General features: G+C 33.7%; 1 protein-coding gene and 1 long non-coding RNA gene across 2 annotated transcripts; one reads left to right on the top strand and one right to left on the bottom strand.

Annotated features, from left to right (window-relative positions):
• Positions 1–303: 303 nt before the first annotated feature.
• Positions 304–27,134, bottom strand: LOC123653513 (MICAL-like protein 1). The gene is made up of 14 exons (XM_045589503.1): positions 26,738–27,134; positions 26,457–26,641; positions 26,322–26,386; positions 25,843–26,188; positions 20,969–21,648; positions 20,773–20,894; positions 20,592–20,672; positions 20,043–20,238; positions 13,374–13,515; positions 5,534–5,710; positions 4,711–4,825; positions 4,487–4,586; positions 2,952–3,090; positions 304–2,083 (listed from the first exon to the last, which is right to left on the bottom strand). The coding sequence occupies exons 1-14, from the start codon at positions 26,887–26,889 to the stop codon at positions 1,908–1,910; spliced, it is 2,676 nt and encodes an 891-aa protein (XP_045445459.1). The 5' UTR covers positions 26,890–27,134; the 3' UTR covers positions 304–1,907.
• LOC123653515 lies at positions 4,496–5,047 on the top strand. Its single transcript, XR_006743116.1, has 2 exons — positions 4,496–4,658; positions 4,743–5,047. It is a non-coding gene; the product is annotated as an uncharacterized LOC123653515 (long non-coding RNA).
• Positions 27,135–27,629: the final 495 nt, after the last annotated feature.

The following is a 27,629-nucleotide window of genomic DNA, read 5'->3' as shown; positions in this document are numbered from 1 at the left end:
TCAATTTATAATTAGATAGGTATGACGCGACTGACCCCTTGACCCATAACGCTCCCCATTTGCCTTTGGACTGGATACCGCTCTTACGAAAAGCTCCAGCGCCCACAAGTAGGCGGTAACGTCTCCGATGGGAACCTCTATGGGGCTCTAGATTTTCGAGACTAGGTATATAAAGGGCTCCAATATGGTTAGAGCATTTCACAAGGTGGAAGGCCACACCTATTATGTTATCCTAACGCGTTTGAATCATTCCCAAAATCCCCGGTAGGGCTTTCCTAATATTATAGAAATAAAACAAGCTTAAATGTTAAAAATAAAGTTTATTCAATTTGTGCATTTATGAGTTTTAGCATTAAGTGCACTTACGTACGTTAAAAAATTCGAGACTATCGTCATCGTGATATGGTGTTAATTTCGTAGTACCTAGTATGTATAATGTATAAAATAACATTTAATATTTGTAACAAATGTAAACGTTATAGCAGAAAAATATAGGTATAGCAAAAGAACTTAAAAAAAAAAACGAGTATTATAAAGCTCTGCGTTTTTAACAGATGTAAATAACTATTTTGAATATTTATTTATACATTTGATTTAATTTTTGTATAAAGCAATTCTTATATTTTTTCACGTGTAGTAGCGTTTTATTGCCTAAATGTCTGTATACAGCACATTTTTATTTACATATTTCATTTAATTTGGCTCACCTTTGCGCATAAAATAAAATGACACCTTTTAAAGTGTTCTGCAAAACTATTAAAATTTAATACAATAGATTCGAAGAAATATATAAATTGTTAAGATATATCATTAGTCATTGGTATTACGATTAAATACCTACCTAAATAGTAAATATATGGCATAAAAGAAAAAAATATTGACAAAAGACAATATATATAAGTAGATATATTTGTTTCACTGTATACTATTATTACTGTTTTTTTACAGTGCTGTAAAGAAAAGAAATTAATGTCCTTCCGCATGAATATAATTTAAATAGTGGTGATAATTTACATGTTAAGAAACAAAGTTATAATTATTATTCTTGTAATCTTGTGTAGTGTCACAAAAGTTTGTTATTATCGGAGAAGGCTTACTTACTTAACGGTTAAAGATGTGAAGCCTTAGATTAAATTTAATAAAACTAAACTAAATACTATAATAACATAAACAAAAACTATGTGCGTAAAGCTTGTCTAATAAGGAATTTAAACAATAACGAATGAAATGTTAATATATCTAAATATCTAAAAAAAATTCAAAGTTGGGTTTTATTAATCGGTACCTCTATAATAATTTTTTAGACTTTTTTAAAACTATTTACATATAAAAGATAAGTAAATGAAAACTTAATTGAAGTTAACAATTTGGATATCTGGATCAGTGTTCATAATATCAATAAATAAATGGCACAGTATATAAATTGCAAAAGGATAAATTTCTATTTTTGTATAATATGTTGAATACATGCTAATAGGCAATATCGAGATTCTGAAGTGGATAAAGATTATTTTGATAATCTTAGTTGAAACTTTTTGAATGTATCTGTAAGGGTTCGATGATTTCTAATTTTAAAATATATTTAATAAATTACGTATATGTTATTTTTATGATTTTCTGAGTTTAGCTCATATTGTTAATACCTTTGCACTCAAGGAATGAAAATTTCTAAACGCTCTTCTGCTTCTCTTTACAGCGTTTTTTTTTTTAATTAGTTGTTCCATAAAATAAAATTTTCTTGTTATAATTCTGACATGTAATCTACAATTTTAGTGGAATGTTTCAGTCTTTTTAAGTACTTTATGCGCCTTTTATACAATTTTACAAGATCTTAATAATAAAGTCATTTCCACTTAGAGGATATGTTAGTTATTATTAAGAACCATTATTAATAGTACCTATTAAAATCATTTTGATTTTTTTTCTTTGTCCGGTTTGTCCTCATCCTTTTTCTTGGATATTAAAGTGTGTTTTGCCTTTTTCAATTGTTTCTTAACCTTGTCTTTTACTTTATTTTTCTTCCCTGGTGTTACAGCATCTGCAGATTTCATTGATGAACTGTTTGACTCGCTGTTTCTTTGTGCTAAAATAAATTAATAAAGCTTATCTTAATAAATTTTTATGTGATAAATACTTGTATATAGAAGAACATTTGATGGTTTTTTTTGTGTGTTGTCATAACTTTTTACTGGGTGAACTTATTTTAATGATTCTTTCTTTAATCTATAGCTGGTTCTTATCATGTGGTACCATTTAAATTTGAATGAATTGTGACGAGTATTTTTAAATATCTCTCACAACGTCTATTTGCTTGACTATTTTCTGTCTACAACGTTGTATTACTTGTATGATTTAATTCAAGTCGTTTTTTTGTTAGCGAGCAAATATGATTTTTTACCAAGAGATGGTACCCAAGACATGGAAAGAGAAGCCGTGGAAGACAGTGCATAAGATGGGAGGATGACCTCAAAATGACAGCTGGTCCAAGGTGAAGATGGGTAACTTAGGGCAAACCACAGTGGAGATTATAAGAGGAGGCCTATGCCAAAAGGCACATCGTGGTTAGACATTATATAAGTTATAAATGATGCAAACGCATACATTATCTTTAATGCCAGAATAAAGGGCTTTATTATTATTATTATTATTATTATTAAATATGGTTTTTTAAATATAGGAACCGTGCCTCAGTAAAATTAGTGAGTAATTGGTTGTGAGTCAGCGTGTGAGGGTGTGTGCGTATGTGTGTGTGAGGGTGTGTGCGTATGTGTGCGTGCGCGTGTGTGTGTGTGTGTGCGTGTGTGTGTGTGCGCGTGTGTGTGCGCGCGTGTGTGTGTGCGCGCGCGCGCGCGCTTGTGTGTGTGTGTGTGTGTGTGTGTGTGCGTGTGTGTGTGTGTGTGCGTGTGCGTGTGTGTGTGTGTGTGTGTGTGTGCGTGTGAGTGAGTGTGTACCACGCTTGCAGGCGATGGAAGCGGCGATGGCGAGGTCCTCCTGGCGCTCGCGGCGGCGCTCGGCGTCGATCTGCTGCACCAGTTCGTCGCGCAGCCGCACGATCTCCACCAGCCGCGCCACCAGCCGCTCCTCGCGCACCTGCACACACGCACGCTTACTTACCCCCACGTTACTAATGTTCCTAATTCAAACGTTTATTTGCAATCCAAGTGTACGTTGAATCTTATTAAGAGCACCACCTTACGACTGTTCCAAATTCAAACGTTTATTTGCAATTCAAGTGCAAATAGGATGTTATTATATGTAATAATAGTAATGTTTCTAGTTCGATGTTTATTTGGATTCTATGTGTATGTTGGCTCTTATCAATAACACAAATGGACTAACTAGATACCAGTTTCCCTGTACAAATATTGGTATTGCTTATATTTAAACATCTCTTTAATAATTACATATAATTATTAATAAATTTATAGCACATAATATTATTTTTATTTCACGTGACCTCAACCTACTATTGATAAATACTATTATTAGGTGATACAGGAACTCGTCTTTTAATAATCCGAATTTAAAATTTTACTTTTCTCATCAACATCTCTTTAATAATTACATATAATTATTAATAAAATTATAGCACATAATATTATTTTTATTTTACGTGACCTCAACCTACTATTGATAAATACTATTGTTAGGTGATACTGGAGACTCGTCTTTTAATAATCCGAATTTAAAATTTGACTTTTTGACAATATAAAAAAATGTAAATATTTTATTAAGGAGAAAGAGGTGTTTATAGCCTATTCGCGTTAAGAAAATAGTGTATATACACTATCTAGGTCGGCAAACAAGCGTACGGTTACCTGTAATAAGCGATTACTTACGTCTGCATTATCAGAAGTATTGCGAGTGCGTTGCCGATTGAATCCGAATTGTTTTAAGGAGAGTTACTACAGGATTTATAATATCATGATTTATAATAATAATAAATAATAAATATTTACAATATAGTTATAATTACGACTCGTCCATCCGCCTTATATATTAAACATAGACTAAGATACATAGAATAAGGTACATAGAATAAGATATATAAAATAATTAATAGAATAAGCAAGAGACGCAAACTCAGCGTCTGGTCGGCCCCCCTGACATCCGCTGGGCCCAAGACTGTAGTAGTTAAGACAGAGATATTAAAACCTCCAAATCGGTCACATGTCTTTCATTTTCTTTAATTTAAATTAAGTTAGTTAATAGTAAATTAATATAAATTGTTTCCAAACGCTCCGAAACCAAAAGTATATACACACGTTTCTAAAGTAAGCAACTTAATGCTTGTTTTATAGGTAACAGCCAACTGGTGAAGCTTTTTTCAATACATATACATAAAAATAATACATATATATATGAGACGGATGTTTTGTTTAGATAGAATAAACATAAATTTTTATTAATATTTTTAAGTACGACTACATTTACGATCTATTATCATTTTTTATACTAGAATTTACAAATTTTTATCAAGATTTACCTTATCTGCATCTATGCGGTTGACGGCTGGTCGAGATTGTATCACCCTGATTTCATGTTCAATATCAGCTTGCTCTTGCTCCAGTCTCTGTTGCCTTCGTCTGTATAACAAAAATATAATCAATGTCAAAACATGCAGTCAACATCTCAGAAACATAACACGTACATATAAGGTAAATTATGCAAATGTATGAATAATAATTTAACGTTGTCTCTCTCACTCACATGTACATTAACTCCGTTTGTTTCCTGAACAGGTCATTTTTCTCATTGACAAGTTCACAAAGTTGTATAACGAGATCTTCTATTTCTTCTTGCGGCGCTGTCGGCCCGTCGTCACCTGCACACAGCGCTCATTATATTTTATTGCAAACAAAACATATGGAAATTTATTAGGAAATACTGTGTGATAGCACTGTGCAGCATAGTAATGTGCCGTGGAGATTTTTATTTCCCTTAATATATTATTTACACAAGTAAATTAATAGACTTTTTATGCAAGATTTACATGAGGGTATAGCAGAATCAGTCACATACAAAAAAATATTTAGGGTTGTGTAAATAGATCGTGTTTGAATCTTATACAATAAATAAATTGAAATTTAACGAAATAATTTTATGTACATGTAGTTATAATTTGAGTCATTAAAATCCAATCATGTAATTGTAATTCAAACTATCCGTGCGACCCTGTTAACATTTCAACATTTAATAGGTATATAACGCCTGAACTACGATCTCGCCTAAAAGCAACAAGAGAAGTGACAACGATTGTTAACTTTCAACATTTAGTATATACATATGATTTTGTTTGTTGTTATATTTGTGATTTTTTTTGGAATTAAAAAAAATGTTAAAATCCAAACACATAATCTTAATTCAAACTATACTTGCACTTATAAAAATTCAATAGTTATTGTAACTGATAAGGCCGGCGCCTGCACCACGACCTCGTCTGACGGCAAGCAGACAGACGAGGTTGCAGCGCGCTCGCCTAGTCTCAAAGAACAAGCGTGTAATAGCAATAAAGTGCGCGTGTGGAGTTTACCCTCACACTTGTCGCGTATCATGCGCTCGACGAGCACGCCCTGCCGCTCGAGGCCGAGCTGCTGCGTCTCCAGCATGTCGAGCTGCAGCTGCAGCTCCTCGGCCGACAGCTGCAGCCTCACCTCGCGCCGCTCCGGCAGCGGCAGCCCCGGCGCCGGGCCCTTCGCTCGCCGCACACCTGGGAAAAATACTACTACTACTTTTTATTCGTTCATACCAATTTGGTAGTCTTTATTTTATATATATATATATATACACATATATATAGTAGCTGATCCCGTAAACGTTGTTTTGCCATATATGTTATTAACCCCCTTAATGCCCCCCCCCTATATCTTAGGGATATAAAAAATAGATGTTGGCCGATTCTCAGACCTACCCGATATGCACACAAAATTTCATAAAAATCGGTCCAGCCATTCCGGGGGAATATGGTAACTAGCACTTTGACACGAGAATTTTATATACTTATAAGATTATATTGACGATCAATGGATCGAAATATATCAAAGTTCGTAGTTCAGTATCAAAGTTCTTTAATATCCCACTGCCAGGCACAGGACTCTTTCTAATTTAAATAATATCTCTATTGATATAAAGAATGCAAATTTAAACTAACTAAACAGACAAAACCTAAGCCCTGTTGCATAAATATAATTCATCAAAATATACAGGGCATAGGTGGCAAGGAGCATGAAATAGAATTATTATCTGACATTTATAAAATTCATATATTTTGTATTTTTGAACATTCGCTGAAAAGTTATGAAATATTTAATATTCCAAATTTTAGTTTGTCAAGTTCGTTCATTAGAGAGAATGCTTTTCGCGGAGGTTCACTAATATTGGTGCGTAATGATATAGCTCATAAATCCCGTAAAGATATTGCATCAATTTCTATCGAGCGAACTGTAGAGTTGTCTTGTGTAGAATTACAGCGTTACATTTTACTTTGCGTGTACCGGCCCCCCGTTGTGATTTAACTGTATTTGAGACAGTTATGGAAGACACACTTAAAAAGTTGTTTAAAAGCTCTAAATATGTTTTAGTGTGTGGTGATTTTAATGTAGACATGTTAAAGGACACAATGATTAGAAGTAGATTAATTAATTTGTTTAACTCATTTAATTTAATACACAGTTATTGTGAACCAACTCGAGTCACTAAGACATCTTCTACTTGTATAGATAACGTATTTAGTAATATTGAAATTCACAATAAATCTGTTATAACTGTTTTAACTTCCGATCACTGCGGTCAAAAATTCTCTCTTAATGAGAAAATTCACATAAATTCTCGAAGAATTACATGTAGACCAATAACGGTTAAGAGAACGAATTGTTTTAGGGATATTGTAGCGCAAAAACTATTTAAAGTAGATATGATGGCACAGGATCCAGATGTAATCTATAATTCAGTTTTCAAATTAATTTTAGATGAATTCTATCACATTTTTAAGCTTAAAACTTTCGATGTAAACGTAAACTTAAAATTTAGTGAATGGGCCTCTGAAGGTATTTATAAGAGTAGAAATAGGTTGTACGAACTGTACAGTATGAAGCAATGGAAGCAGGAGACTAGATTTTTGAATTATGTAAAAAAACATTCTAAAACTTTTTAAGCTGTTTGTATGGCTTAATTCTGATGATAAAATTAAATGCACATGGAATATAATATAGTATCTGTGGGAAATGTAATAAGCAAACTATACCAATTGAATTAAATATAAATGGTGCTGTTGTAAGCTCGGATGGCAAGTTGGCAGACGTCTTTGAAGCCTTTTTCGATAAAATACCCATTGACTTAACTTCTCGACTGAATTCATATTATAACTGAGGTAGGGCACAGCAGGTATTTCCTGCTCAAAATATGGAGCAGCCCGACTGGGGTAGTACCTCGACCTTACAGAAGATCACAGCAAAATAATACTGTTTTCAAGCAGTATTGTGTTCCTGTTGGTGAGTAAGGTGACCAGAGCTCCTGGGGGGATTGGGGATTGGGTCTGCAACGCGCTTGCGATGCTTCTGGTGTTGCAGGTGTCTATAAGCTACGGTAATCGCTTACCATCAGGTGAGCCGTACGCTTGTTTGCCGACCTAGTGACATAAAAAAAAAAACATTCATCTTCACCTGATTCTATCCAACTTTTTAAAAATAACGTAAGCAAATGTAATGTTGATTATTTATTTATTTACACTTTTTGCACACCAACACTATACAATACAATACAAATACTCTTTGTTGTACACTATCAGAGAAAGATTTTACACCGTAAAAGAGAATATAGACATGTACAAAAGGCGGTCTTATTGCTAAAAGAGCGATCTCTTCCAGACAACCTCTAGCATGAAAAGGACATGACTAAAGAATTAGACGGCATGGAGGTGTACATACATAATATATATGTTACGCTCAAAGATCGAAAACGCTCATTGAGCGGAAAAATAGCTCACAACGCGATACGCGATGTTACGGCTCTAATGAAAACGCGCACGACGCGTTGTGGCAATCAAAGAAAGACCAAATAGCGAAATTCGTGTCGTGGCTTACATGCTATTCGATCTCAACGCGTTGTGGCAATGAAGAAAAGCCATGACGCGTATGGAATACTATTTGATTACAACGCACACTACTTTCCGATATAGATCCTACTAGGCCTAGGCTGGAAACGTTTTGGTAGATATATAGTATATTAGTTAGCTTCTTGAATGATTCCAATGTTTCAGTTCGTCTTATAGTTAGCGGCTACGAATTCCAGAGTTGACAGGCTTCTACAGTGAAAGATTTAGAGTAAAGGGTTGAAGAATGATATGGGATCTTTAGGATGAGGTTATCATCAGAGCGGAGAGATCTTTCGTGAGTATCACTAAGAAATTCGAAACAATTTTTTAGATAGGAAGGTGTTAGAGGATTAAATAGGATTGAGTATAGGAGAGACAGAATATGAGTATTCATGCGAAGTCGGATAGGTAGCCACTTGAGCTGTTTGCGAAATTCTGAAACATGGTCATATTTACGTAAACCAAATATGAACCGAATACAGAGATTTTGTAAGCGCTCAAGTTTATTTAATTGTTCCTCATTTAAGTTAACAAAACTAGTATCAGCATAGTCAAGAATCGGTAAAAGGAGAGTCTGTGCAAGCATAACTTTAGTGGGAATAGGAAGAAAGTTGCTTAACCTTCTCAGATACACAAATGTTGCAAACAGTTTTTTGCTTATAAAGTTTATTTGATGTATCCAAGATAGGTGTTTAACAAAAATAATACCAAGATTTTTCACTTGATCGCTTATCCGTATACGTATTTCGTCAACAATCACTGACGGGACCTGTGACCAGATAATGCGTGATATTAATTTCTGGCTACCAATGACAATAACTTGCGTCTTTAAAGGATTGATTTTTAAACCAAATGATTTACTCCAATTTTGTACACTAATAAGATCGTCATTCATCTCTTATTAAGTAAACTTGAGTATTACGGCCTTAATGGTAAAGCTCTTAATCTAATTGCTTCATATCTATCTAATAGAATTCAACACGTATCAATAAACGGAACGAAGTCTTCTGGATCTGTGCTAAAAATGGGCGTTTAACAGGGGTTCTGGGTCCATTTCTTTTTTTTAATATATATAAATGATCTGCCTTTTTATGTTAAATATATTTGTGATATAGTACTATTTGCAGATGACACTTTTCTAATATTTAAAGTTGACAGGAAAAAAGTAAATTATGATGACGTGAACACTTCTTTATCGCGAATTCAAGATTGGTTTAAAATAAACAACTTGGTTTTGAACGCCAAAAAAACCAAGTGTGTTGTGTTTTCGTTACCTAATGTTAAGCATCCAAATTATAATTTTATAATAAATAACGAGATGATTGATACAATGATTATACAGTTTTCTTAGGGATACATTTGGACTCAAAACTTCAGTGGAATTCCCATTTGTTATCTTTGTAGACTCAGCTCCGCAGCATTGGCAGTTAGAAAAGTACGACAACTGACCGACGTTGCAACTGCACGCTTAATATATTTTAGCTATTTCCATAGTGTCATGTCTTACGGCCTGTTACTGTGGGGTAATGCTGCAGATATTGAGACTATATTTATCTTGCAAAAAAGGGCTATTCGCGGCATTTACGATCTTGGAGCTCGAGTCTCCCTACGGGATGTTTTCCAAAAGGTAGACATATTAACAATTGCGTCGCAGTATATTTATAACAATATTATGTATATTCACCAAAATATTCATTGTTTTGAAATAAATAGTAATAATCGCATTGTAAACACGAGAAGGAATAACAAAATTGTAACTCCAATTTTCCGAATGCGCAAAGTGAACGTTTCCTTTCTTGCTCATGGTATTCGCATGTATAATAGAATCCCACAAACGATTTTGGAATTGTCTCAACATAAATTTTAAGTTTTTACTAAAAAAAAAAAAAATTACTAGATAAAGCTTATTACTCGGTGCAGGATTACATAGTTGATAAAGATGTGTGGACTTAGTGACGCTGTATTTCATGCAACATGTTACTAATTTTGTACTAAAACACAGTTTATATATTATTTTCAAAAGAGTAACTGCGGAGTTTCTTGCCGATTCTTCTCTGCAGAATCTACATTCCGAATCGGTGGTAGCTTTATTTCTACAAATATAATAATTCATTTTTAAAGTTTTAATTTGTAAAATGACGATTCCAAAGTGCTCTTGGAGCCTATTTGAATAAAGCTGTTTTTGATTTTGATTTTCCCCATGTAGAAGGATCATAGCTTAATCCACCACACTGTCAATGCCGGTTAGCGGATATATTCGCTACTATGAGTAAAGATCGCTATCAGGTGTACATGATAACAACTCGGACCGACGGCTTAACGTGCTATCCGAGGTACGGTGGGGAAACCCACGAGGACTGTACAAACACCCAGAGCACGGCAAAGATCTTTATGGCCAATACAAATGTTGAATGAACCTACAAACGCCCGCGCAACAGCCACAAACCGTTGCGCCAACGCGTCGTCAATATATACATATGTATGAATATTTAAGGTAGTTTGATAGTCAAATGATAAAATTGACATAAATTTTTTTTTGTATTTATTCGAAAGATTATAATTAAAAAAACCTATATATATATTGAAAAAAAGGTTTTTTCACAATTCACACCGTTTAATAGATATAATTAAATAAAGTTTTGCAAAAATACACGATCTATTATGAATGTCCTTGTTCAATAACTCCGGAAATGGTTGTAAAAAATTGGCAAATAAAATGGATAGAACTATATCCTAAATATACATTGAAAAAATTTCAGAATAATTTACCACATACTTTTGATGTAATTAATTCTTCAATATTGTCAGAGGCATCTATCTCTGTTGTTTAGCGGAAATAGTGTAAAACAACAAAGCTTTTGTAATTTTTCGTAATTTTGATTTTTTTTTTTCATATAACGTCCAGATAGTTTTGTCCGCTTCATTTTTATTTATAAATATTAATTTCCTGATAAATAAGCTTAGTGTCCACGATATAAAATCGGAGTGACAGTTCAGGGTTACGTTTTCAAATTTAAAACTTCTTCATTGGGGTTATTGGGTAAATTTAAAACTGCAAATATGGCGCATCTAGTGACAGCTATCACTGTGACAGTTTTATTTTAGTTTTTTAATTATAATCCGTGCGTTGTATTAAATGAAAAAATAATTCTTATGTGAATTTCTGTTTATTTATTTACTTATAAGGGGTGTACCATACACAGCACAGAAAAAATTATAAAATAAACAAGAATGAAATATAATCAAAAAGGCCAATTACGACCATCCCATCCGTTTAAAATTTAAATTAACAAACGTGAAAAAAAAAAAGAAAAAAAAAACTTTATTTCATATTAAACCTATGGGGAGATTCCTCCTGGAGAGTATAATTAAAAAAAAAAACTTTATTTGGAAGGAAATATAACATATATAATAAAGATAATAATAGCTGTGAAAATTATATACATACTTATGAAATATATATTTAGTTGTTGTTTTGATTACTTTTTTTAAAGAACTGTTGTTTTATTTTATTTTGAAAAATATTTTGTGAACCATTGAAAATATCTACGTCTTGAAATTTCAAATTGTATGAGTTAGGTAATCTTCTAAGTACAGAATTCTGTTCATAGTTGGTGGAGCAGTTAGGGACAAAAAATAAGGCAGTGCGTCTTGTGCGCCGTGAAGGGTTGTTTAGTATAATGCATTCAACAAGCTCCGGGCAGTTGATGCGGCCACGAAATATATCATACAATAGCCCCATGTCTAATACCTCCCTGTGTTCCTTTAACGTCAGAAGGTTATAAGCTCGACATATAATATCTACGTATTCATCACTTATATCGGCTTTTCTACACTTAAATTTAAGGTGATGAACAAATTTCTTTTGTACACTTTCAATGCGTTTTATATAAACATCATATCGTGGGGACCATATAGGAGCAGCGTATTCTAACATGCTTCTAACGTATGCATAATAAAATATTTTGAAGCTAAGAGGATCTTTAAAGGGACTACAGGTTCGTATGACGAAACCAAGATTTCTGAGTGCTTTGGATCTAATTATATCAATTCGAGAAGATATTAACATTTTGCTATCAAAATATACACCTAAATCACGGACTATCTTTGTTCTGCCAATTTCAACGCCATTAAAATTATATTTAAAAACAATGGGATTATTTTTACGAGTAAAACTAATACATTGACATTTCTGAATACTAACATTTATATTGTTCTTTGTATAGTAATCAAATAGGTTGTTAAGATCATGATAGCATGCTTTGTGTATTTATGAGTAAAAAACAAATAAAAAATAGTTTTTAAACTGCCTTCGGTTTGTGGCTACCAAACTATCTTAAGTAATTATATGCATAACAAAATTGTACACTTAAGGCAGATTGCACCTGGTACTGATAAAGTTTATCCTCCACATAAGTTACGAATATACTTTAACAGTAGGAAGTAGTATAGGCAATCAGGACCTGTTTCACCTCAACCAATTATCAAACTAAAACTTTAGATTCCTATTAGTGAATAGAAATGTCCCATAAATAAAGTAGAGTTAGATGGTAACAAAGAATACGATTCAGCCTGTGACATCCCACTGCTGGCCATAGGCTTCTTTCTCCAAGTAGGAGAAGAATTGGAGCTTATTTCAACACGCTGCTCCGCTGCGGGTTGGCGGATATGTTCCCTACTTCATAGTAGGGAAAATATCTGCCAACCTAACGATCGCTATCAGGTATTTATGATAACAACCGGGACCAACAGCTTAACGTGCTCTCCGAAGAACGGTGAGGAGACCGACAAAGACAGACATCAAAACCGTAAAGAACTATTTGTACAAATACAAATATCCATTCCGAGCGAAAATCGAATTCGAAAACCGTCGGTGTTTTAAAGGCGATAGATTACACGCAACACTACACCAGAGTGCCTAGTACGAGTTTTATTCATAGAAACATGACAGAAACGCGTTTATACGTGAAAATTATTTTGTATGGGAATTTAAACAGTGCAGCCTAGATGATAAGAATAGTATACGATACAATCGATACAGTCATCTAGCGGTAAACGCGAGAACTAGGTTGAAATCCCGAATTTCCCATACAAAATGAAGTTAAAGTTTACGCCAGTTATTGCGAGACGGATTAAACAAAACTCGCATTAGGCACTCAGAGCAGTTTTGTTGAATAAAGAATAATATATCATAAACTTTTTTTTTCTTGAATACATTCAGATAGCTTTAACGGTAACCTATGAAGCAAGCCCTTGATACAGGATTTTAAAGAGAACATACCGTCAGATGTGTTACGTAGATCCAGTGAGTCGACGCCTTTCTCGACCGACTCGCCGCATCCTGAGACTGTCGACAGACTGTCGGGCGGTGTGGGCGCTGGACGCTTTTTCTTCATCCTAGGTGTCGATACGCCGAATGATTTCTGCAGAACGGATAATTTAATAAAGATTAGCTGATACCTACAACTTCGTTTGCGTTGCTCACTTTATTTGCAAAGGAGAAACATTAAAAGCTTCACCGCAATAAAATATATATCCCTGAACACGCGCTGTTTATAAAAATCATTGTTTCTTAAAACTCTAGTAACTTTATATTAAATGGAGAAATCAGAATTATTTTTTAATAAGGTAAAATTATTTAAGAAGTAAAACTAAGAAGGCTACATATATGTCGTCGATACGCCAGAGTTTCCTCACTCAGAGCCCATTACAGTGAAATAACACAACGTATTTCTTAGTTTATTTACGCATTGCTAATATAGAACAGAAAGCTCTTTACATAAATCAACCGCTTTTATAGTTTTCTTACAATAGATAGGTATCAAATAAAACTTATTTTAAAACGAACAAATAAAATTAGGTACTGTAAAATAATTCTTAAACACAGCTTAATATTTGTAATAAATGTTTTAATGAATTTAAAAAACTTCAAATGATTTATATAATACAAAGGTTATTTAATTTAATTTGAACAAACATTAGTCAGTGTAAAGATGGCGCTGCACGCAAATTCGAAATTAAATTAATAAAGACTTATTGCATAAAATAATAAAGTTTGGTACAGAATAATGATATTATCATCTTCTTCGAAGTCCGGGATACACTCCGAATAATGGCGCAACAATGATGCTCGTGGATCTTCGGTGTCCCAAGTCGCAGGCTTGCGTGCGCTTGACAAGTACAGCTGTCCATAAAAATTCTCAATCTCTTCTCGGATCTGAGGGTGAGAGCAAACGGTTTTGCCATCCGCTGTTTTGAGCTACGCAAGAAGGCTTCTCCCCAATGGTCTTTGGAAAACTTTGGACCCCCTATTCTGCTCAATCAGAGTAGCAATCTCTCTCGTATTTGAGCAGCAGAGGTCTCGGCGTACAAGTTTCCGTATCCTCTTGGAAAGAGCCCTCTGTTCTGGCGAAGCAGCGGGCAACTCGCGCCTCCGCTGCGTCAGATCCAAAGCTTCGGGAGAAAGTTAGGACTGCTTCGTTGACTTCGTTGGTGGAAAGTGTCTGCGACCCAGTGTACACAGCGTCTTCACCACGTTGACGGTCATCTCGTCCACGTCGCCAGTAGTTCCAATTGGAACTGCTCGGAGCCACATAGTATTTGGGGCAGCGTAGGTCGGAGAGTAGATTTCATCAAGCGGGCCCGCTCTTTTCGGAGGCATATATTCAGAGTGCCCCGTAATAGCCGGTGGTCGCTGCCGGTGTTAAACCTGTCATCGTCAGAATGTGCCGAGGTCGGCGCATATACCTGTATCACTTTCAGGGAGTACCTGTCAGTGAGTTTAAGTACAAGGTACGCTACCCGGGTCGACACACTGCTGACAATATTGTTAGTGAAAGTCTTGTGGACCAGAAAACTGACGCCACCTTGGGAAAGCCCATCACCTTCACGGAAGTAGAACAAGTGCCCGGAGTCCAGGATCATCGTGTCCTCACCCTCTCTTCGGACTTCAGACAACCCCAGTATGCTCCACTTAATGTGACTCAGTTCTACTTCAAGTTCGGTAAGGTGATGGTCCAATTGTAGCGTGCGTCCATTATACGTAGCCAGGTGTAATTTTGATTGGCAGCCTCCCGTAACCCTGTGATTCTTAGCACCCTCTACCCCACCGTTACCGCGACCGCTGCCGTAGCCAGGAGTGTTTCAGACATGTCAATAATAATTTATTTTTTATTTTTTTTTAGAAATTATTTTTATTTTTTTTTTAAAAGGTAATAAACCCTACACACTCAACGGATCCTCCAGTAGGATTTTCTCCTGTACTAGGGGGTCCGGAAATACATACAATACACAAACACAACGCCCAGACCACGACTAACATCTATATGTTCGATATAAATGTCCGTCGTGAGCGGGAATCGAACCCGCGACCGCTGGCGCAACAGCCAGTGCGTCAACCGTTGCGCCAGCGGGTCGTCAAAATATATATATTCACCTTAACGATAAACTAAAACATACATATCAATAGTTGCATTGGCGATTGCGAATATATACTTAGCAGTATTTTATTTTTAAGTTTACTGTGTTGAACGTAATGAATTAATATTCTTCGTTGAATGGGCTTTTTAAATTTATAAGAATTTATAAAATCTGATCAATACAATTCGAGGTTAGTTTTAAATGAACAAGTATTTTTGTTGCTTTTAATTTTGAACAAATCGATTTAAAAAATTGAATCCTTAGCTTAATTATTATTAACTATTAAAAATATTTTATAACTTGAATGTATAATAGCAAAACAAATATTTTAAATCCACTATCTAAGATTGAGCGAATCGATATTGTTGGCTTTCGATTTTCTTATAGGGGAGAATTTTTTAATATCTACACTGAAATAGATACGTTATATCGTATTAAAAGGATTTAACATTATCACTGCTTAAGAATAACGTTTTCTATACATATGTATGTGTCATATTTTAATCTCTTTATCTTATTTATACCTATCTTAAATAAAAACTATGACGGATCTTTAAGCGTTTCATTACGCACATCAATTTACATAAAAGTATCTACTGGTTTCTAAACAATATAAGGAGTTAGAAAACTTAAACTACTGACTAGTAACATTGTCGAAAGATTTACTGTTCTTGAGATCGCGATCGAAAATAAAGGTTTTCGAGTGTCGCAAACCATTTCTATATTCTTTAACTAGCTGACCCGGCGAACTTCGTATCGCCTAACACAAACTTTATCGTATGGTATTAAAGTTCAAATTGACTTTTAAGTATTATCACAAATCTTTTGTATGGGAGTATAAAAAAGTGTTGTTTTTAGACTTTTTCAGGAAATTTAAAATTCTTTGTTTTTTTTTTTGAGAATTTTTCTCTCCGTAAGAACCATCCTCGTACTTCAAGGAATATTTAAAAAAAAGAATTAGCGAAATCGGTCCAACCGTTCTCGAGTTTTGCGCTTAGCAACACATTCAGCGACTCATTTTTATATTAAAGAGATATACCACTAAAGCGACAAACCAGCCTATGGTCTGTCACAATAGACAAGGAAACGGTTACAGTATACTATGGACGCCTGCAATGCCAGGAGCATCGCAAAGGTTTTTTCTGACTCTATACATCTCCGACCCCACCCATTCGCTTCGGCTACTCACGACAAGAATACAACAAGACCAGCAATATTTATAGCCAACGGCACCGTTGGTAATATTATATCTAATAATATATAATTCTCATGTCGTGTGTTTGTAGTTAAACTCCTCCGAAACGGCTTGATCGATTCTCATGAAATTTTTTGTGCATATCGGGTAGGTCTGAGAATTGATGTATGTGGATGTGGTGATGGATGTATTTTTCATACCCCTAAGTTATACAGGAGGGGTTAAGAGGGTTAGTAAAATATTATGTAATTTTCCGTGCATATCGGGTAGGTCTGAGAATCGGCCAACATCTATTTTTTTATCCCCCTAAGTTATAAGGGGGTGGGGGGGATTGAGAAGGTTAATAAAATATATGGCAGAACAACGTTAGCGGGGTCACCTAGTTAATATATAATTAGAGTTTACTTCTTTACACAAGTAACTATTCTATATCTAAGTAGTTCAGCGTAAGTTACTTACATCGCACAATTTAATATGGTCCACTGCTACATACAGCGACAAGAGATTAATGTTTTAAAATTTTTGCTATAAATTTTGATTTTGCATAGTTTTAATTCTAATGCTGGGTAAAAGTTATTGAGCACACAAGCAATGTTCGGTGGGGGACACTAGTTAAATAGAAATATGAATTCCCATAAGGTTGTCAGCATAACAATAAGCCTGGTAAAAATACGGACTTTCACTTCTCATATTTGTAATGACACTTGCAAATAGAAAATACTATCCAAATAGAATTATTGATTCCATTTTATTTATCTATTGATAGGTATATTCACTACTATGTATGTATACATAGTTTAACTAATTTGAAAGATTAAATATGATTTTTATAATTTTGAAATTTAAAGTTTTAAATTTAAAATTAAAATTTCTAGTGTTGCTCTTCCTTCTGTTATTGCGTCGGTGCATAGTATCAAGGGTCTATATCCGAACATCTTAAAATCAGGCCAAATTAAAGATGCTTAGGATGGTATAAAAAACTGGAAGTTAAGGTGTCCTAATGGCAATATCCTCAAGGGTGTTACAAAATAAAAACTTTGTGATATGCCATTACTTCACAACAAACATATAAATTTGTCGCTAAATACTACAAGTGACAAAAACCGTGCCAGGCTTCTATAGCTGTGTTCTAACTTCGGAACAATTTTAGATAATGAAAGTTTTAGAATTTGAGAAGGAGGTTTACTGTGCTTTAAACACGGATGCCCGTGCGGAAAGGAGGTTGATTCTTTCGGACAACACGGCCTTTTCTGCAGAGTTTAGGTAGATTTTCCCACGACGGTGATCTAAATGAAACCATAAAAGGAACTCTTGCTTCCATCGACGTTCCTGCTCTTATCGAGCCTACTAGAATTCATCGCGATGATGGCAAAAGACCTGATATATTGACATTCCCTGGGAAAGGGCACGGGCGCTTTTGTGGGATGCAATCTGCGTTGATACACTTGCTCCGTCTCATGTCAGGGAAACAGACTTAAGAGCGTCAGACGCTGCGGAAAAATCTAAAACGACTAAACTGCACAAACATTTGTAAAGATTTAGTTCTTAAGTTGTGAATTGCAAATATGTATAATATTGTAAAATTTCGAAATAAATGTTACTGTGTGTGTCTTAAAGCTTTAATTAGGCAAATTAATTTATTAGGCAGAAATAATATTTGATGTCGAAAGACATTTATTTACATTGATAATAGTATGCAATATTGTACGAATTAGTAAATCATTAAAATTTTCCTAAAATACGATTAACGTAACTAATTAATCACAGTGGAAGTTAAAGAACATTTGTTCAATAAAACGGAAACGTATCTGCATTCTTACACTATCTAAGAAAGTTATCTATCAGTTTTGAGAAAATAGTAGGTAGTGATGCTTAAAGATATACCTTACAGTTGAGTAAAAATTCAAACGTTTTATATTTGGAGTGATCAGCTGACATTAATCAAAATCTTAAATATAATTTATAATTTATAATTATATTATAATAATAATATACTCTGCAAACACAATTATTATATGTACATTTTAAAATATGGTTTGGAATAAATAAATGATATAAAAAAAAAAAAAAAAAAAATTATAAATTAATATTAATATTATGGTGTCTTGTGTTAATTTTTATTTTTAAGCGTATAAATATATTTTTTAATGTGTGTTCGCGGATAACTTCGTCGTTTATGAACCGATTTTGATGATTCTTTTTTGTTGGAAAGTAGACATCCGAAGGGTCACGATTAGGAAACCAGGATCTGATGATGGCATCCCGGAGAAATCGAGGGGAACTTTCAGTAGTCGTAGTGGCGACTAGTGCGTTTGTGTATGTACATTGTATTACTAGCCGAGGTAATTGAAGTCGTTTTTTTGGTTTGCTAGCATATATTTTAATTAATATTCATGATATATATCACGCAAAATCTCTACCTACATAGGAAAATCTGTTTAGATCTCTAGTCAGGTGGTTACTATGAAATAGGGTTTATAACATTTTGCAAACTTGGTTAAAGTTAAAGATTTTGTCCGTTTATAGGTTTGAACGCGCTAACATTAGAAGTTACGATCTAAATTAATAATTTTGAAACAAAAATTATTTTAAGGTATGACTACGACTTGTCGAACGGAAGCAGTAATCATTAATGTTAACCTAACTGATAAGTATAGGAACTCAAAAGTGTGGCATCCCTTTTAAACTTCTTTATTACAATGCAATTATTTGCATATAAAATAAGCTGCACAATGAATGGCCTACTCTTGGCGGCGGGTGTCTATAGTACCCGGCGCCTTTCACCGGTGACGCTGTAATGGCCAGTAGGGCCAACAGTAACAGTCATTTCGAAAAAAAAAAGAAAAAAAAATGGTCCACAGTACGATGTTGAATCCTGGGTCAGAAGTCCGTAAATACATAAGCATAACTCCAATGTATATAAATAAAAATGTATCCTCCGCAAACCTTGAGGAGGAGTGGACGGACTTGACTATTTTTATTGTTATTATTTTTTCCATTTATTTTGAAGATTTATAGGTCCTTACATAATAAAAAAATTATAGATAACTTCGAAAAGGCGTAACCGTAACGGTTTAACTTCACGCGTTTGAAGGTTTCGAGACATTACAACATCATCATCACAACCTATTGCAGTCCACTGCTGGACATAGGCCTCCACAAGTTCGCGCCAAAAATGGCGTGAACTCATGTGTGTTGCCCATAGTCACCACGCTGGGCAGTCGTGTTGGTGACCGCAGGGCTGGCTTTGTCGCACCGAAGACGCTACTGCCCGTCTTCGGCCTGTGTACAACATATATCGGGTCAAGTAGTCAACAAATAGAAATAATAGTATACCTGATCAGAGTGTATGGTAGACGTGTGAGAGCTGAACGATGATATGCTGGCGACATCATCCATGGACGTCGAAGGAGCGTCTAAATGTTCAGCGATTATTACTGGCGGTGGTGGTGCTTTGGGTTTCCTTCGCCTCGGCGTACTAGACGGTAGATTCGGTGTGCTGGTCGTTAGCGGTGACTTGTGCATGCTTGAGCTGTTCCAATTATATACTATACTATTAAATGAGCGAATAAAAATACCTATAAGAAATGAGTAGTTGTATTGTATAATATATTAACGTAAGACTACTTTTAATTGTGCCTAAGTCACATTTCTCAGGTCTATTATTTTATTATTGCCTTTATGTATCAATAGAGGCCAAAAATAAAAGTATGCCATAAGAAAAGTTATGAATTATATTATACAACTCTGCAATTATTTTATTAAATTTTGTAATATGAATATAAAGTAATAACATTATAATAATTTTGAAAATATATTTTTATTACAAAATATAATTTTGAAAATATATTAATATTCCTCTGGATTCTCAACAAAAAATATTACCTTTTGTTATCTAACTCTTCATCAGTAGAGGGTTCCTCACCATCAGACCAAAAGGGGTTATAGGCTTTAATGTGGCGTTTTCTGATAACAAATAAAACATCACACTATATAGCTATCATACAATAAAGGTAGATTTATAAAGCTCTTGTTCATGCAAAGAATAAACATATTAGTAACATACAACGGTGTTGAAGTCGGACCCTCGGGTACTTTTGGTGTTTGTTGAATTGAAGAAACTTCATCTACTTCATCATCACTGCTACCAAATGGATTTGTGCTGACTTTTTGAGTCACTGCCTGTTGGTCATGCTAAATAAAAAGGGAAAGGCATGCATTATATCCCATATCAAGACCGAAATGTTTTTATTTTAATGAATTACACATACCTCATCTTCATCCTCAGAAAACGGGTTTAAATGATCTGGATATTCTTTGACTAATTTTGAAGTTTTCGGTTCATTTTTTAATTTCTTCTCAATGTTATTTTGTTTTTTCCTTCTAGGAGGTACACTTATGGTAATTTCTGGTTCAATTTTATTTGGTTCACTTATGTCTAATGATGAAATGTCTAAATTTGTAGATATACTGTTATCTTGAGCTATTCTGCTATCATCTGTCACATTATTATCATTTTCAATATTAAATGATATCTCATTGTTTTCATTTATTAAAGGAGTATTTTCAGTGTCAGTGTCTTTTATATTTATTGCGTCATTTTGTTTTAAACTGTTTATAGTGTTATCAGAGTCTATTGTATCATCCGATAGTTGTGTTTGTAAAAAATTAAACTTGTCCTTATTACTTTTGTATACTTTCTCTGGCAGATTTTTATATGTGTCATCAGTTTTTAAATTATTATCTTCTTTTTCATCTAATTCTATTTTGAATCCATTTTCATCAATATTTTGCTTCTCTTTATTATTAGAATTATCAGTTTCATTTAAATTTAATACTTCTTTATACTTATTACTACAATTTTCTTTTAAACTATTATTTCCTAATTTATCTTCAAAACTTGAATCTTTTTCTATATTCTTTTCAAACATGTTGATTTTTTCTGAAAAATTTTGGTAAAATAATACAACAGTACCTGGGTGACCGAGCTTAGCTCGGTAATTTTAGTAAATTGTGTTTTGGGAATCATACTTAAATGCGAATTACATATTGATAAAATATGAATAATATTTTTCGATTTTACAGACATAATAATAAAAAATATGAACTGGCTATTAGAATAAAAAATAACGAGTGCAATTAGAAAAAAAAAGCAAAAATGATAATCGATCTTGGAAACATTAGAATTCAAATTCTCTTGCCATGACCATGATCTTTTCAGTCGATCGCGACCACCCGTTTTTCCCTGAGCTATTACAACTTTATTGAGAGGTGCGAAATTTACCTTCTTATTATAACGATATTGTAGCCATTTTTTTATTGCCTAAAAACAGGGATAAAACGACATTTTCTAAAAATGAATCCTAGCTAGATTCATTTATCTCCCCTGAAATCCCCTGCATACTAAATTTCATGAAAATCATTGGAGCCGTTTCTGAGAATCAGATTATATAGAGATATATGTATATACAAGAATTGCTCGTTTAATAGTATAAGATACCTATTTATTAAAAAGCAAATATGTGTTACATTCTATAAAAAGCTAAATATGCATATTTTAAATTACTTTTACACCAATCTTTAAAATAATTATTATAGAATAAAGGTTATCTGTCATAATTTTATTTCATAAACTTTTTCACATCATACTAATGAAATAATAAGAATATATAAATAAATAATTTACCCCTAGTACAAAAATTAACAATTAATATGAACTATTTTACTTCATTTAATAAGCTTTTCTAAAAATGTATATGTGAACAAAGATTTTTAGAGTAGTTTATGTGATTTTTAACCGACTTCCAAAAAAGGAGGAGGTCTCAATTCGACTGTATTTTTTTTTCAATAACTTTCTACTGAATGTACCGATTTTGATAATTCTTTTTTTGTTGGAAAGGGAATATCCGTAATTTGATACCATGATAAAGAAACTAGGCACTGATGATGGGATCCCAGAGAAATCGAGGGAAACTCTCAAAAATCCGCAATAACTTTTTACTAGGTGTACTGATTTTGATAATTTTTAATTTAATCAAAAGCTGATGTTTATCATGTTGTCACACATAAATTTTATCGAGATCTGATAACTACTTTTAGAGTAATCTTTGATAACGCGTAGTTACTTGACTATTTTTTCGTCGATCTACGTTGTATTACTCGTCGATGTCATTGAAGTCGGTTTTTTTTTCGTTTGCGAGCAAACACAATTATGTTATAGCAAAAACTGTAAGATTGTATAGTTCGCGTCATGTAAAAAGAACGCTGGCCTTAAAGCTGCGCAGAAGCGATTTATCGGTCTATTTGGTGGTATGGGGTAAGGGACGGGAGTGTTTATCACGTGTCGCATGCTTGCCGGTGTGCTATTGGTTGGACAGTTCGACGTCGACTCAAAATACTATCGCGCACAAAAGTTTTAAATTACGAAATAGTTTTACATAGAGAAGTGAGAAAAATTATTTATAACATATAATTCGCGTCACGGAAAAAGAACTCTGGCTATCAAAATGCGCAAAGGTGATTTACAGTGTTGCCAACTCTTGAAAAAACTTTTTCGTACTGTCCATTTTTTGGAACAGTCTTATTTGGTAAACAAACCACTGTCAATAATAATTCACGTTTTTTTCCGCATTTATCACTCACTTTCACAACACATTAGCATACGGACACTTGTAAAAGTCCATTAACTATTTATTTCACTAAAAACCAAATATCAATTTATCATTTTAAACACATAAAAACTTTTAAAATACGAATATCGAGAGTACAGATAATTAATTTTTTTTTTTAAATACGACATTTTAATAACTAAAGAATTTGTTATTGCTTTTATTTAAAAAAAAATGTAATTTTGTAAAGTGATAATTATTATACTTATTTAGTCCAAATTATTCGCACTGGTATTTTTATTATTTTTTAACCGACTTCAAAAAAAGGAGGAGGTTACTCAATTCGACCGTATATAGATATATATTTTTTTATGTATGTTCGGAGATAACTTCTTCGTTTATGAACCGATTTTGATAATTCTTTTTTTGTTGGAAAGGAGATATCTATAGTTTGGTACCATGATAAGGAAACCAGGATCTGATGATGGAATCCCAGAGGAATCGAGGGAAACTTTCAAAAATCGTAAGGGTGACTAGTAAATTTAATCATGTTTTCATTAAGTACTATAAAGCACTACTATTTAATAAAGGTCTGGAGTCGATCTGATGATGGAGACGAAAGATAGTCGAGGGAACTCTTCAACGACTTATAGCAATTACCTGCTTTTTGAACTTAATTCGTTTCTATTGATGAGAACTTTGCACTTGTATGAGTTATAAGTGCAATTACAGTCTGATGATGGAGACAAAAGATAGTCGAGGGAACTCTTTAACGATTTATAGCAATTACCAGCTGTTTGAACTTAATATGTTTCTATTGATGAGAACTTTGCATATGTATGAGTTATAAGTGCCATTTCAGTCTAATGATGGAGACGAAAGATAGTCGAGGGAACTCTTCAACGACTTATAGCAATTACCTGCTGTTTGAACTTAATTCGTTTCTATTGATGAGAACTTTGCACCTGTATGAGTTATAAGTGCAATTACAGTCTGATGATGGAGACAAAAGATAGTCGAGGGAACTCTTTAACGATTTATAGCAATTACCAGCTGTTTGAACTTAATATGTTTCTATTGATGAGAACTTTGCATATGTATGAGTTATAAGTGCCATTACAGTCTGATGATGGAGACGAAAGATAGTCGAGGGAACTTTTCAACGATTTATAGCAATTACCTGCTGTGTGATCATCTGTGTCGCAGGACCAGGTTTGATGATGGAGCCCATAAACACTCGAGGGAATTTCTCAACAATTTACAGCAGTTACCTTTTGCTGTTTGACGACCGCTTTGATATAATGGTGCATGTGCCGTGTCGGTGGCGCCTAAACACCGACGGTCGCGGGTTCTATTCCCGCTCCGCTAGTTGTTAATCCTTGTGGTTCTCCCAGCCTAGCCTCAGAGAACACGCTAGGCTGTCAGTCTCGGTTGTTATTATGTACACCTGATAGCGAACTTTACTCATAGTATGTCGACGCGTTAGTGCAGCGGTCACAGTACCGGCTGTTGCGCTGGCGTTAGTGGGTTCAATCTCCGCGCACGACAGAAATTTGTATTGGCCATATAAATGTTTGTCATTGTCTGGGTGTTTGTGCTTGTGTATTGTGTATGTTTCCGGACCCCCGATACAAGAGAAAAAGCACCCTTGTTAGGTTTACCCATCACTAAAAATTATAAAATAAAATAATTTTTAACAAAAAAAACACCGACTTCAAACAGGAAACTAAAAAGTGAAAAATAAATTTACTTAGTACAAAGTAATTCGTATTTTGATTTAGTTAATCAGACATGATTAAATAAATATTTTATAATTTTGAAGTTGGTGCCAAGTAAATACTACAACAACCTGGCTACAATAACAAATACAAACAACACACACACAACAAACAAGTACAAAAAATATTATTAGATATGTCAAAACAATAACAGAATAACAACAGGATTTAACCTAATAGTCAATGAAACAAATTATGAAAGAAAACTGAATACAACTTACGAGTAGATACTAGAGTAGTTATTGTTTTACTTGGCACCGACTTCAAAATTATAAAATATTTATTTAATCATTTCTGATTAACTAAATCAAAATACGAATTACTTTGTACTAAGTAAATTTATTTTTCACTTTTTAGTTTCCTGTTTGAAGTCGGTTTTTTTTTTGTTAAAAATTATAATGTATCTACCAATAACCGTTATAGGAAGTCGCGAGTGAAAGCCTAATTAAAAAATAAAACAGTAGTACTTTTGTGCGCGAGTATACGCATGCGCAAACGCACCCCCTCCATTTTCCTTCAGCGTTCTTTTTACATGACGCGAACTATAACATGTATTAAATATGGTTTAATGAATTTAAATTTATGTGAACAATCAACGATTTTATTGAAGTTCAGGTAACACCTACAAAGTATCTTATAATTTAAACACACATAAACATAGAATAGAAAAATGTATTTGAAAGAAACTACACACATGCATAGTGAAATAAAGAAAAAAGTTGAGAGTCAAAGTATTTGATTTTTGCTCACCTAATATTGATTGTGGTCTCGGTTTGCCTTTTGAACTTACTGGCTCTTCAGTTCTCATTATTACTGGACTTGAGCTCATATCACTATCAATAGCCAGCATTCCTATTTGGTCATTATTATTTACGAATTTAGGTAGAGTTTTTTCATTTTTGCAGGAATCACAAGAAAAACTAGATGGATCAATAACATGAAAATTTTTTGGGTTTAAATGTCCAGAGCATTTTGAGCATCGGAAACATCTTCTGTGATAGAGCTTCTGTGACACCATAAGTCTCTGTGCTAAGTATACGGGCAACCCACATGCCGCACATTTATCTAAAGCTGCTTTTCCAAATTTGATTGGAGTCTAAAAGGGTGAATATATAGAGAAAGATTGAGAATTAAAGAAAAAGAATAACATCACATTTAGAGCAGTGCTGAGTAAAGCCATCATACAAACAGATATAATGTGCAAGCTTGTAAAAAATGTAAATACTAACTGATCCTTGACTAGCTGTTGACGATGAAGTTACTTTAGTTTCATTTTCAGATATTTTTGTGTTAACTGAAAATAAAATTTTGATGTACTACAGAAATACAAAGTAAATAAAATAAAACATAAGTATAGTAGTTACCAGTATGACCAAGGCGTTGATAAAACTGAGATAAATAGGTTAATATCGATAATCTATCTGGAACCTCATTTTCCACCATATCTTCAGGATCTAGAAGAGCTGGAATCCCTAAATGTTTTTCGGCAATACTATAAGCCAACTGATTATTTTCATATATATTTTCAGGCTTCAGCTTTGATACATCTCTGCAATATTAAGCAAAGAGTATCAATGTACTATTACTACCAAAATAATTTAATACTAATAACATTACTTAAATTAATGTAATTGAATCTACTCACATTAAATCTGGTCTGAAATGGTGAACGAGAGCACAAAATGCCATGCCATTTCTCCAGGATGTCGTCATATTATCTATCTGCACTTCGGGACAATCTTTTACTAAGCGTTTGCACCACAGTTCCAAAGCTTTAGTTCCTTTAACTTCAGACATTTCTGTTTTTTTACTTTAACTATTTTAATAAGAATTATGTGTTTTTTATATTAAAAATATACATTGTCTGATTTTAAACTAAAACCTAATGAAATGACTATTTCGTAATAATGCTATTTTTAAAACAATGCATTTTAATTTAATATGTTGAAATATTTTTTTAGTAAATATAAGGTTTTTGCTTCGAAAGTGAGATTGTTCAATTGTTGTAATGATGTGTCAAAATAAATTTTCTCCAATTTTTCTTGAATAAAGTTTGTCTATGGATTTTGTATGGAGAAATAGTGACCATTGTCACTATGGTTGTTTTCCATTAACTAATACAGAGGGTCTCTCTAACACAGTGCAATACTGCCAAACGTTGATATTGATTCGTTTAAGAGCGCTTTGTAAGAGCTCTAAATGGAACAATGTAGTGTCTGAAAACAACACTGAAGGGAATTCTTATAGGTCTTAATCAATCAATATGTATAGTGCAAAGAGTAAAATAACTTGCATAAGTATAGTGATAGATACCCCATTTCGTGTATTCTCCATTCTACGTAACATTGGGAAATTAATTTGTTTCACCTTGGCACTATTGAAAGCACGGTCTTATATACAGGTCGTGCAACTACAGTAGTGGAGTACGTCGGCTTAATGGTTTACGACCGCCATAGGAATGACGATCGATGGGTATGCTGTGCAACGAAAACATAATAGCATTCCCTCTCTTTTTCTATTAACCAATATACCAATTA

This window comes from Melitaea cinxia, chromosome 5, assembly GCF_905220565.1.
Source record: "Melitaea cinxia chromosome 5, ilMelCinx1.1, whole genome shotgun sequence".
NCBI lineage: Eukaryota > Metazoa > Arthropoda > Insecta > Lepidoptera > Nymphalidae > Melitaea > Melitaea cinxia.
This window is presented reverse-complemented; position numbering and strand designations above follow the sequence as displayed.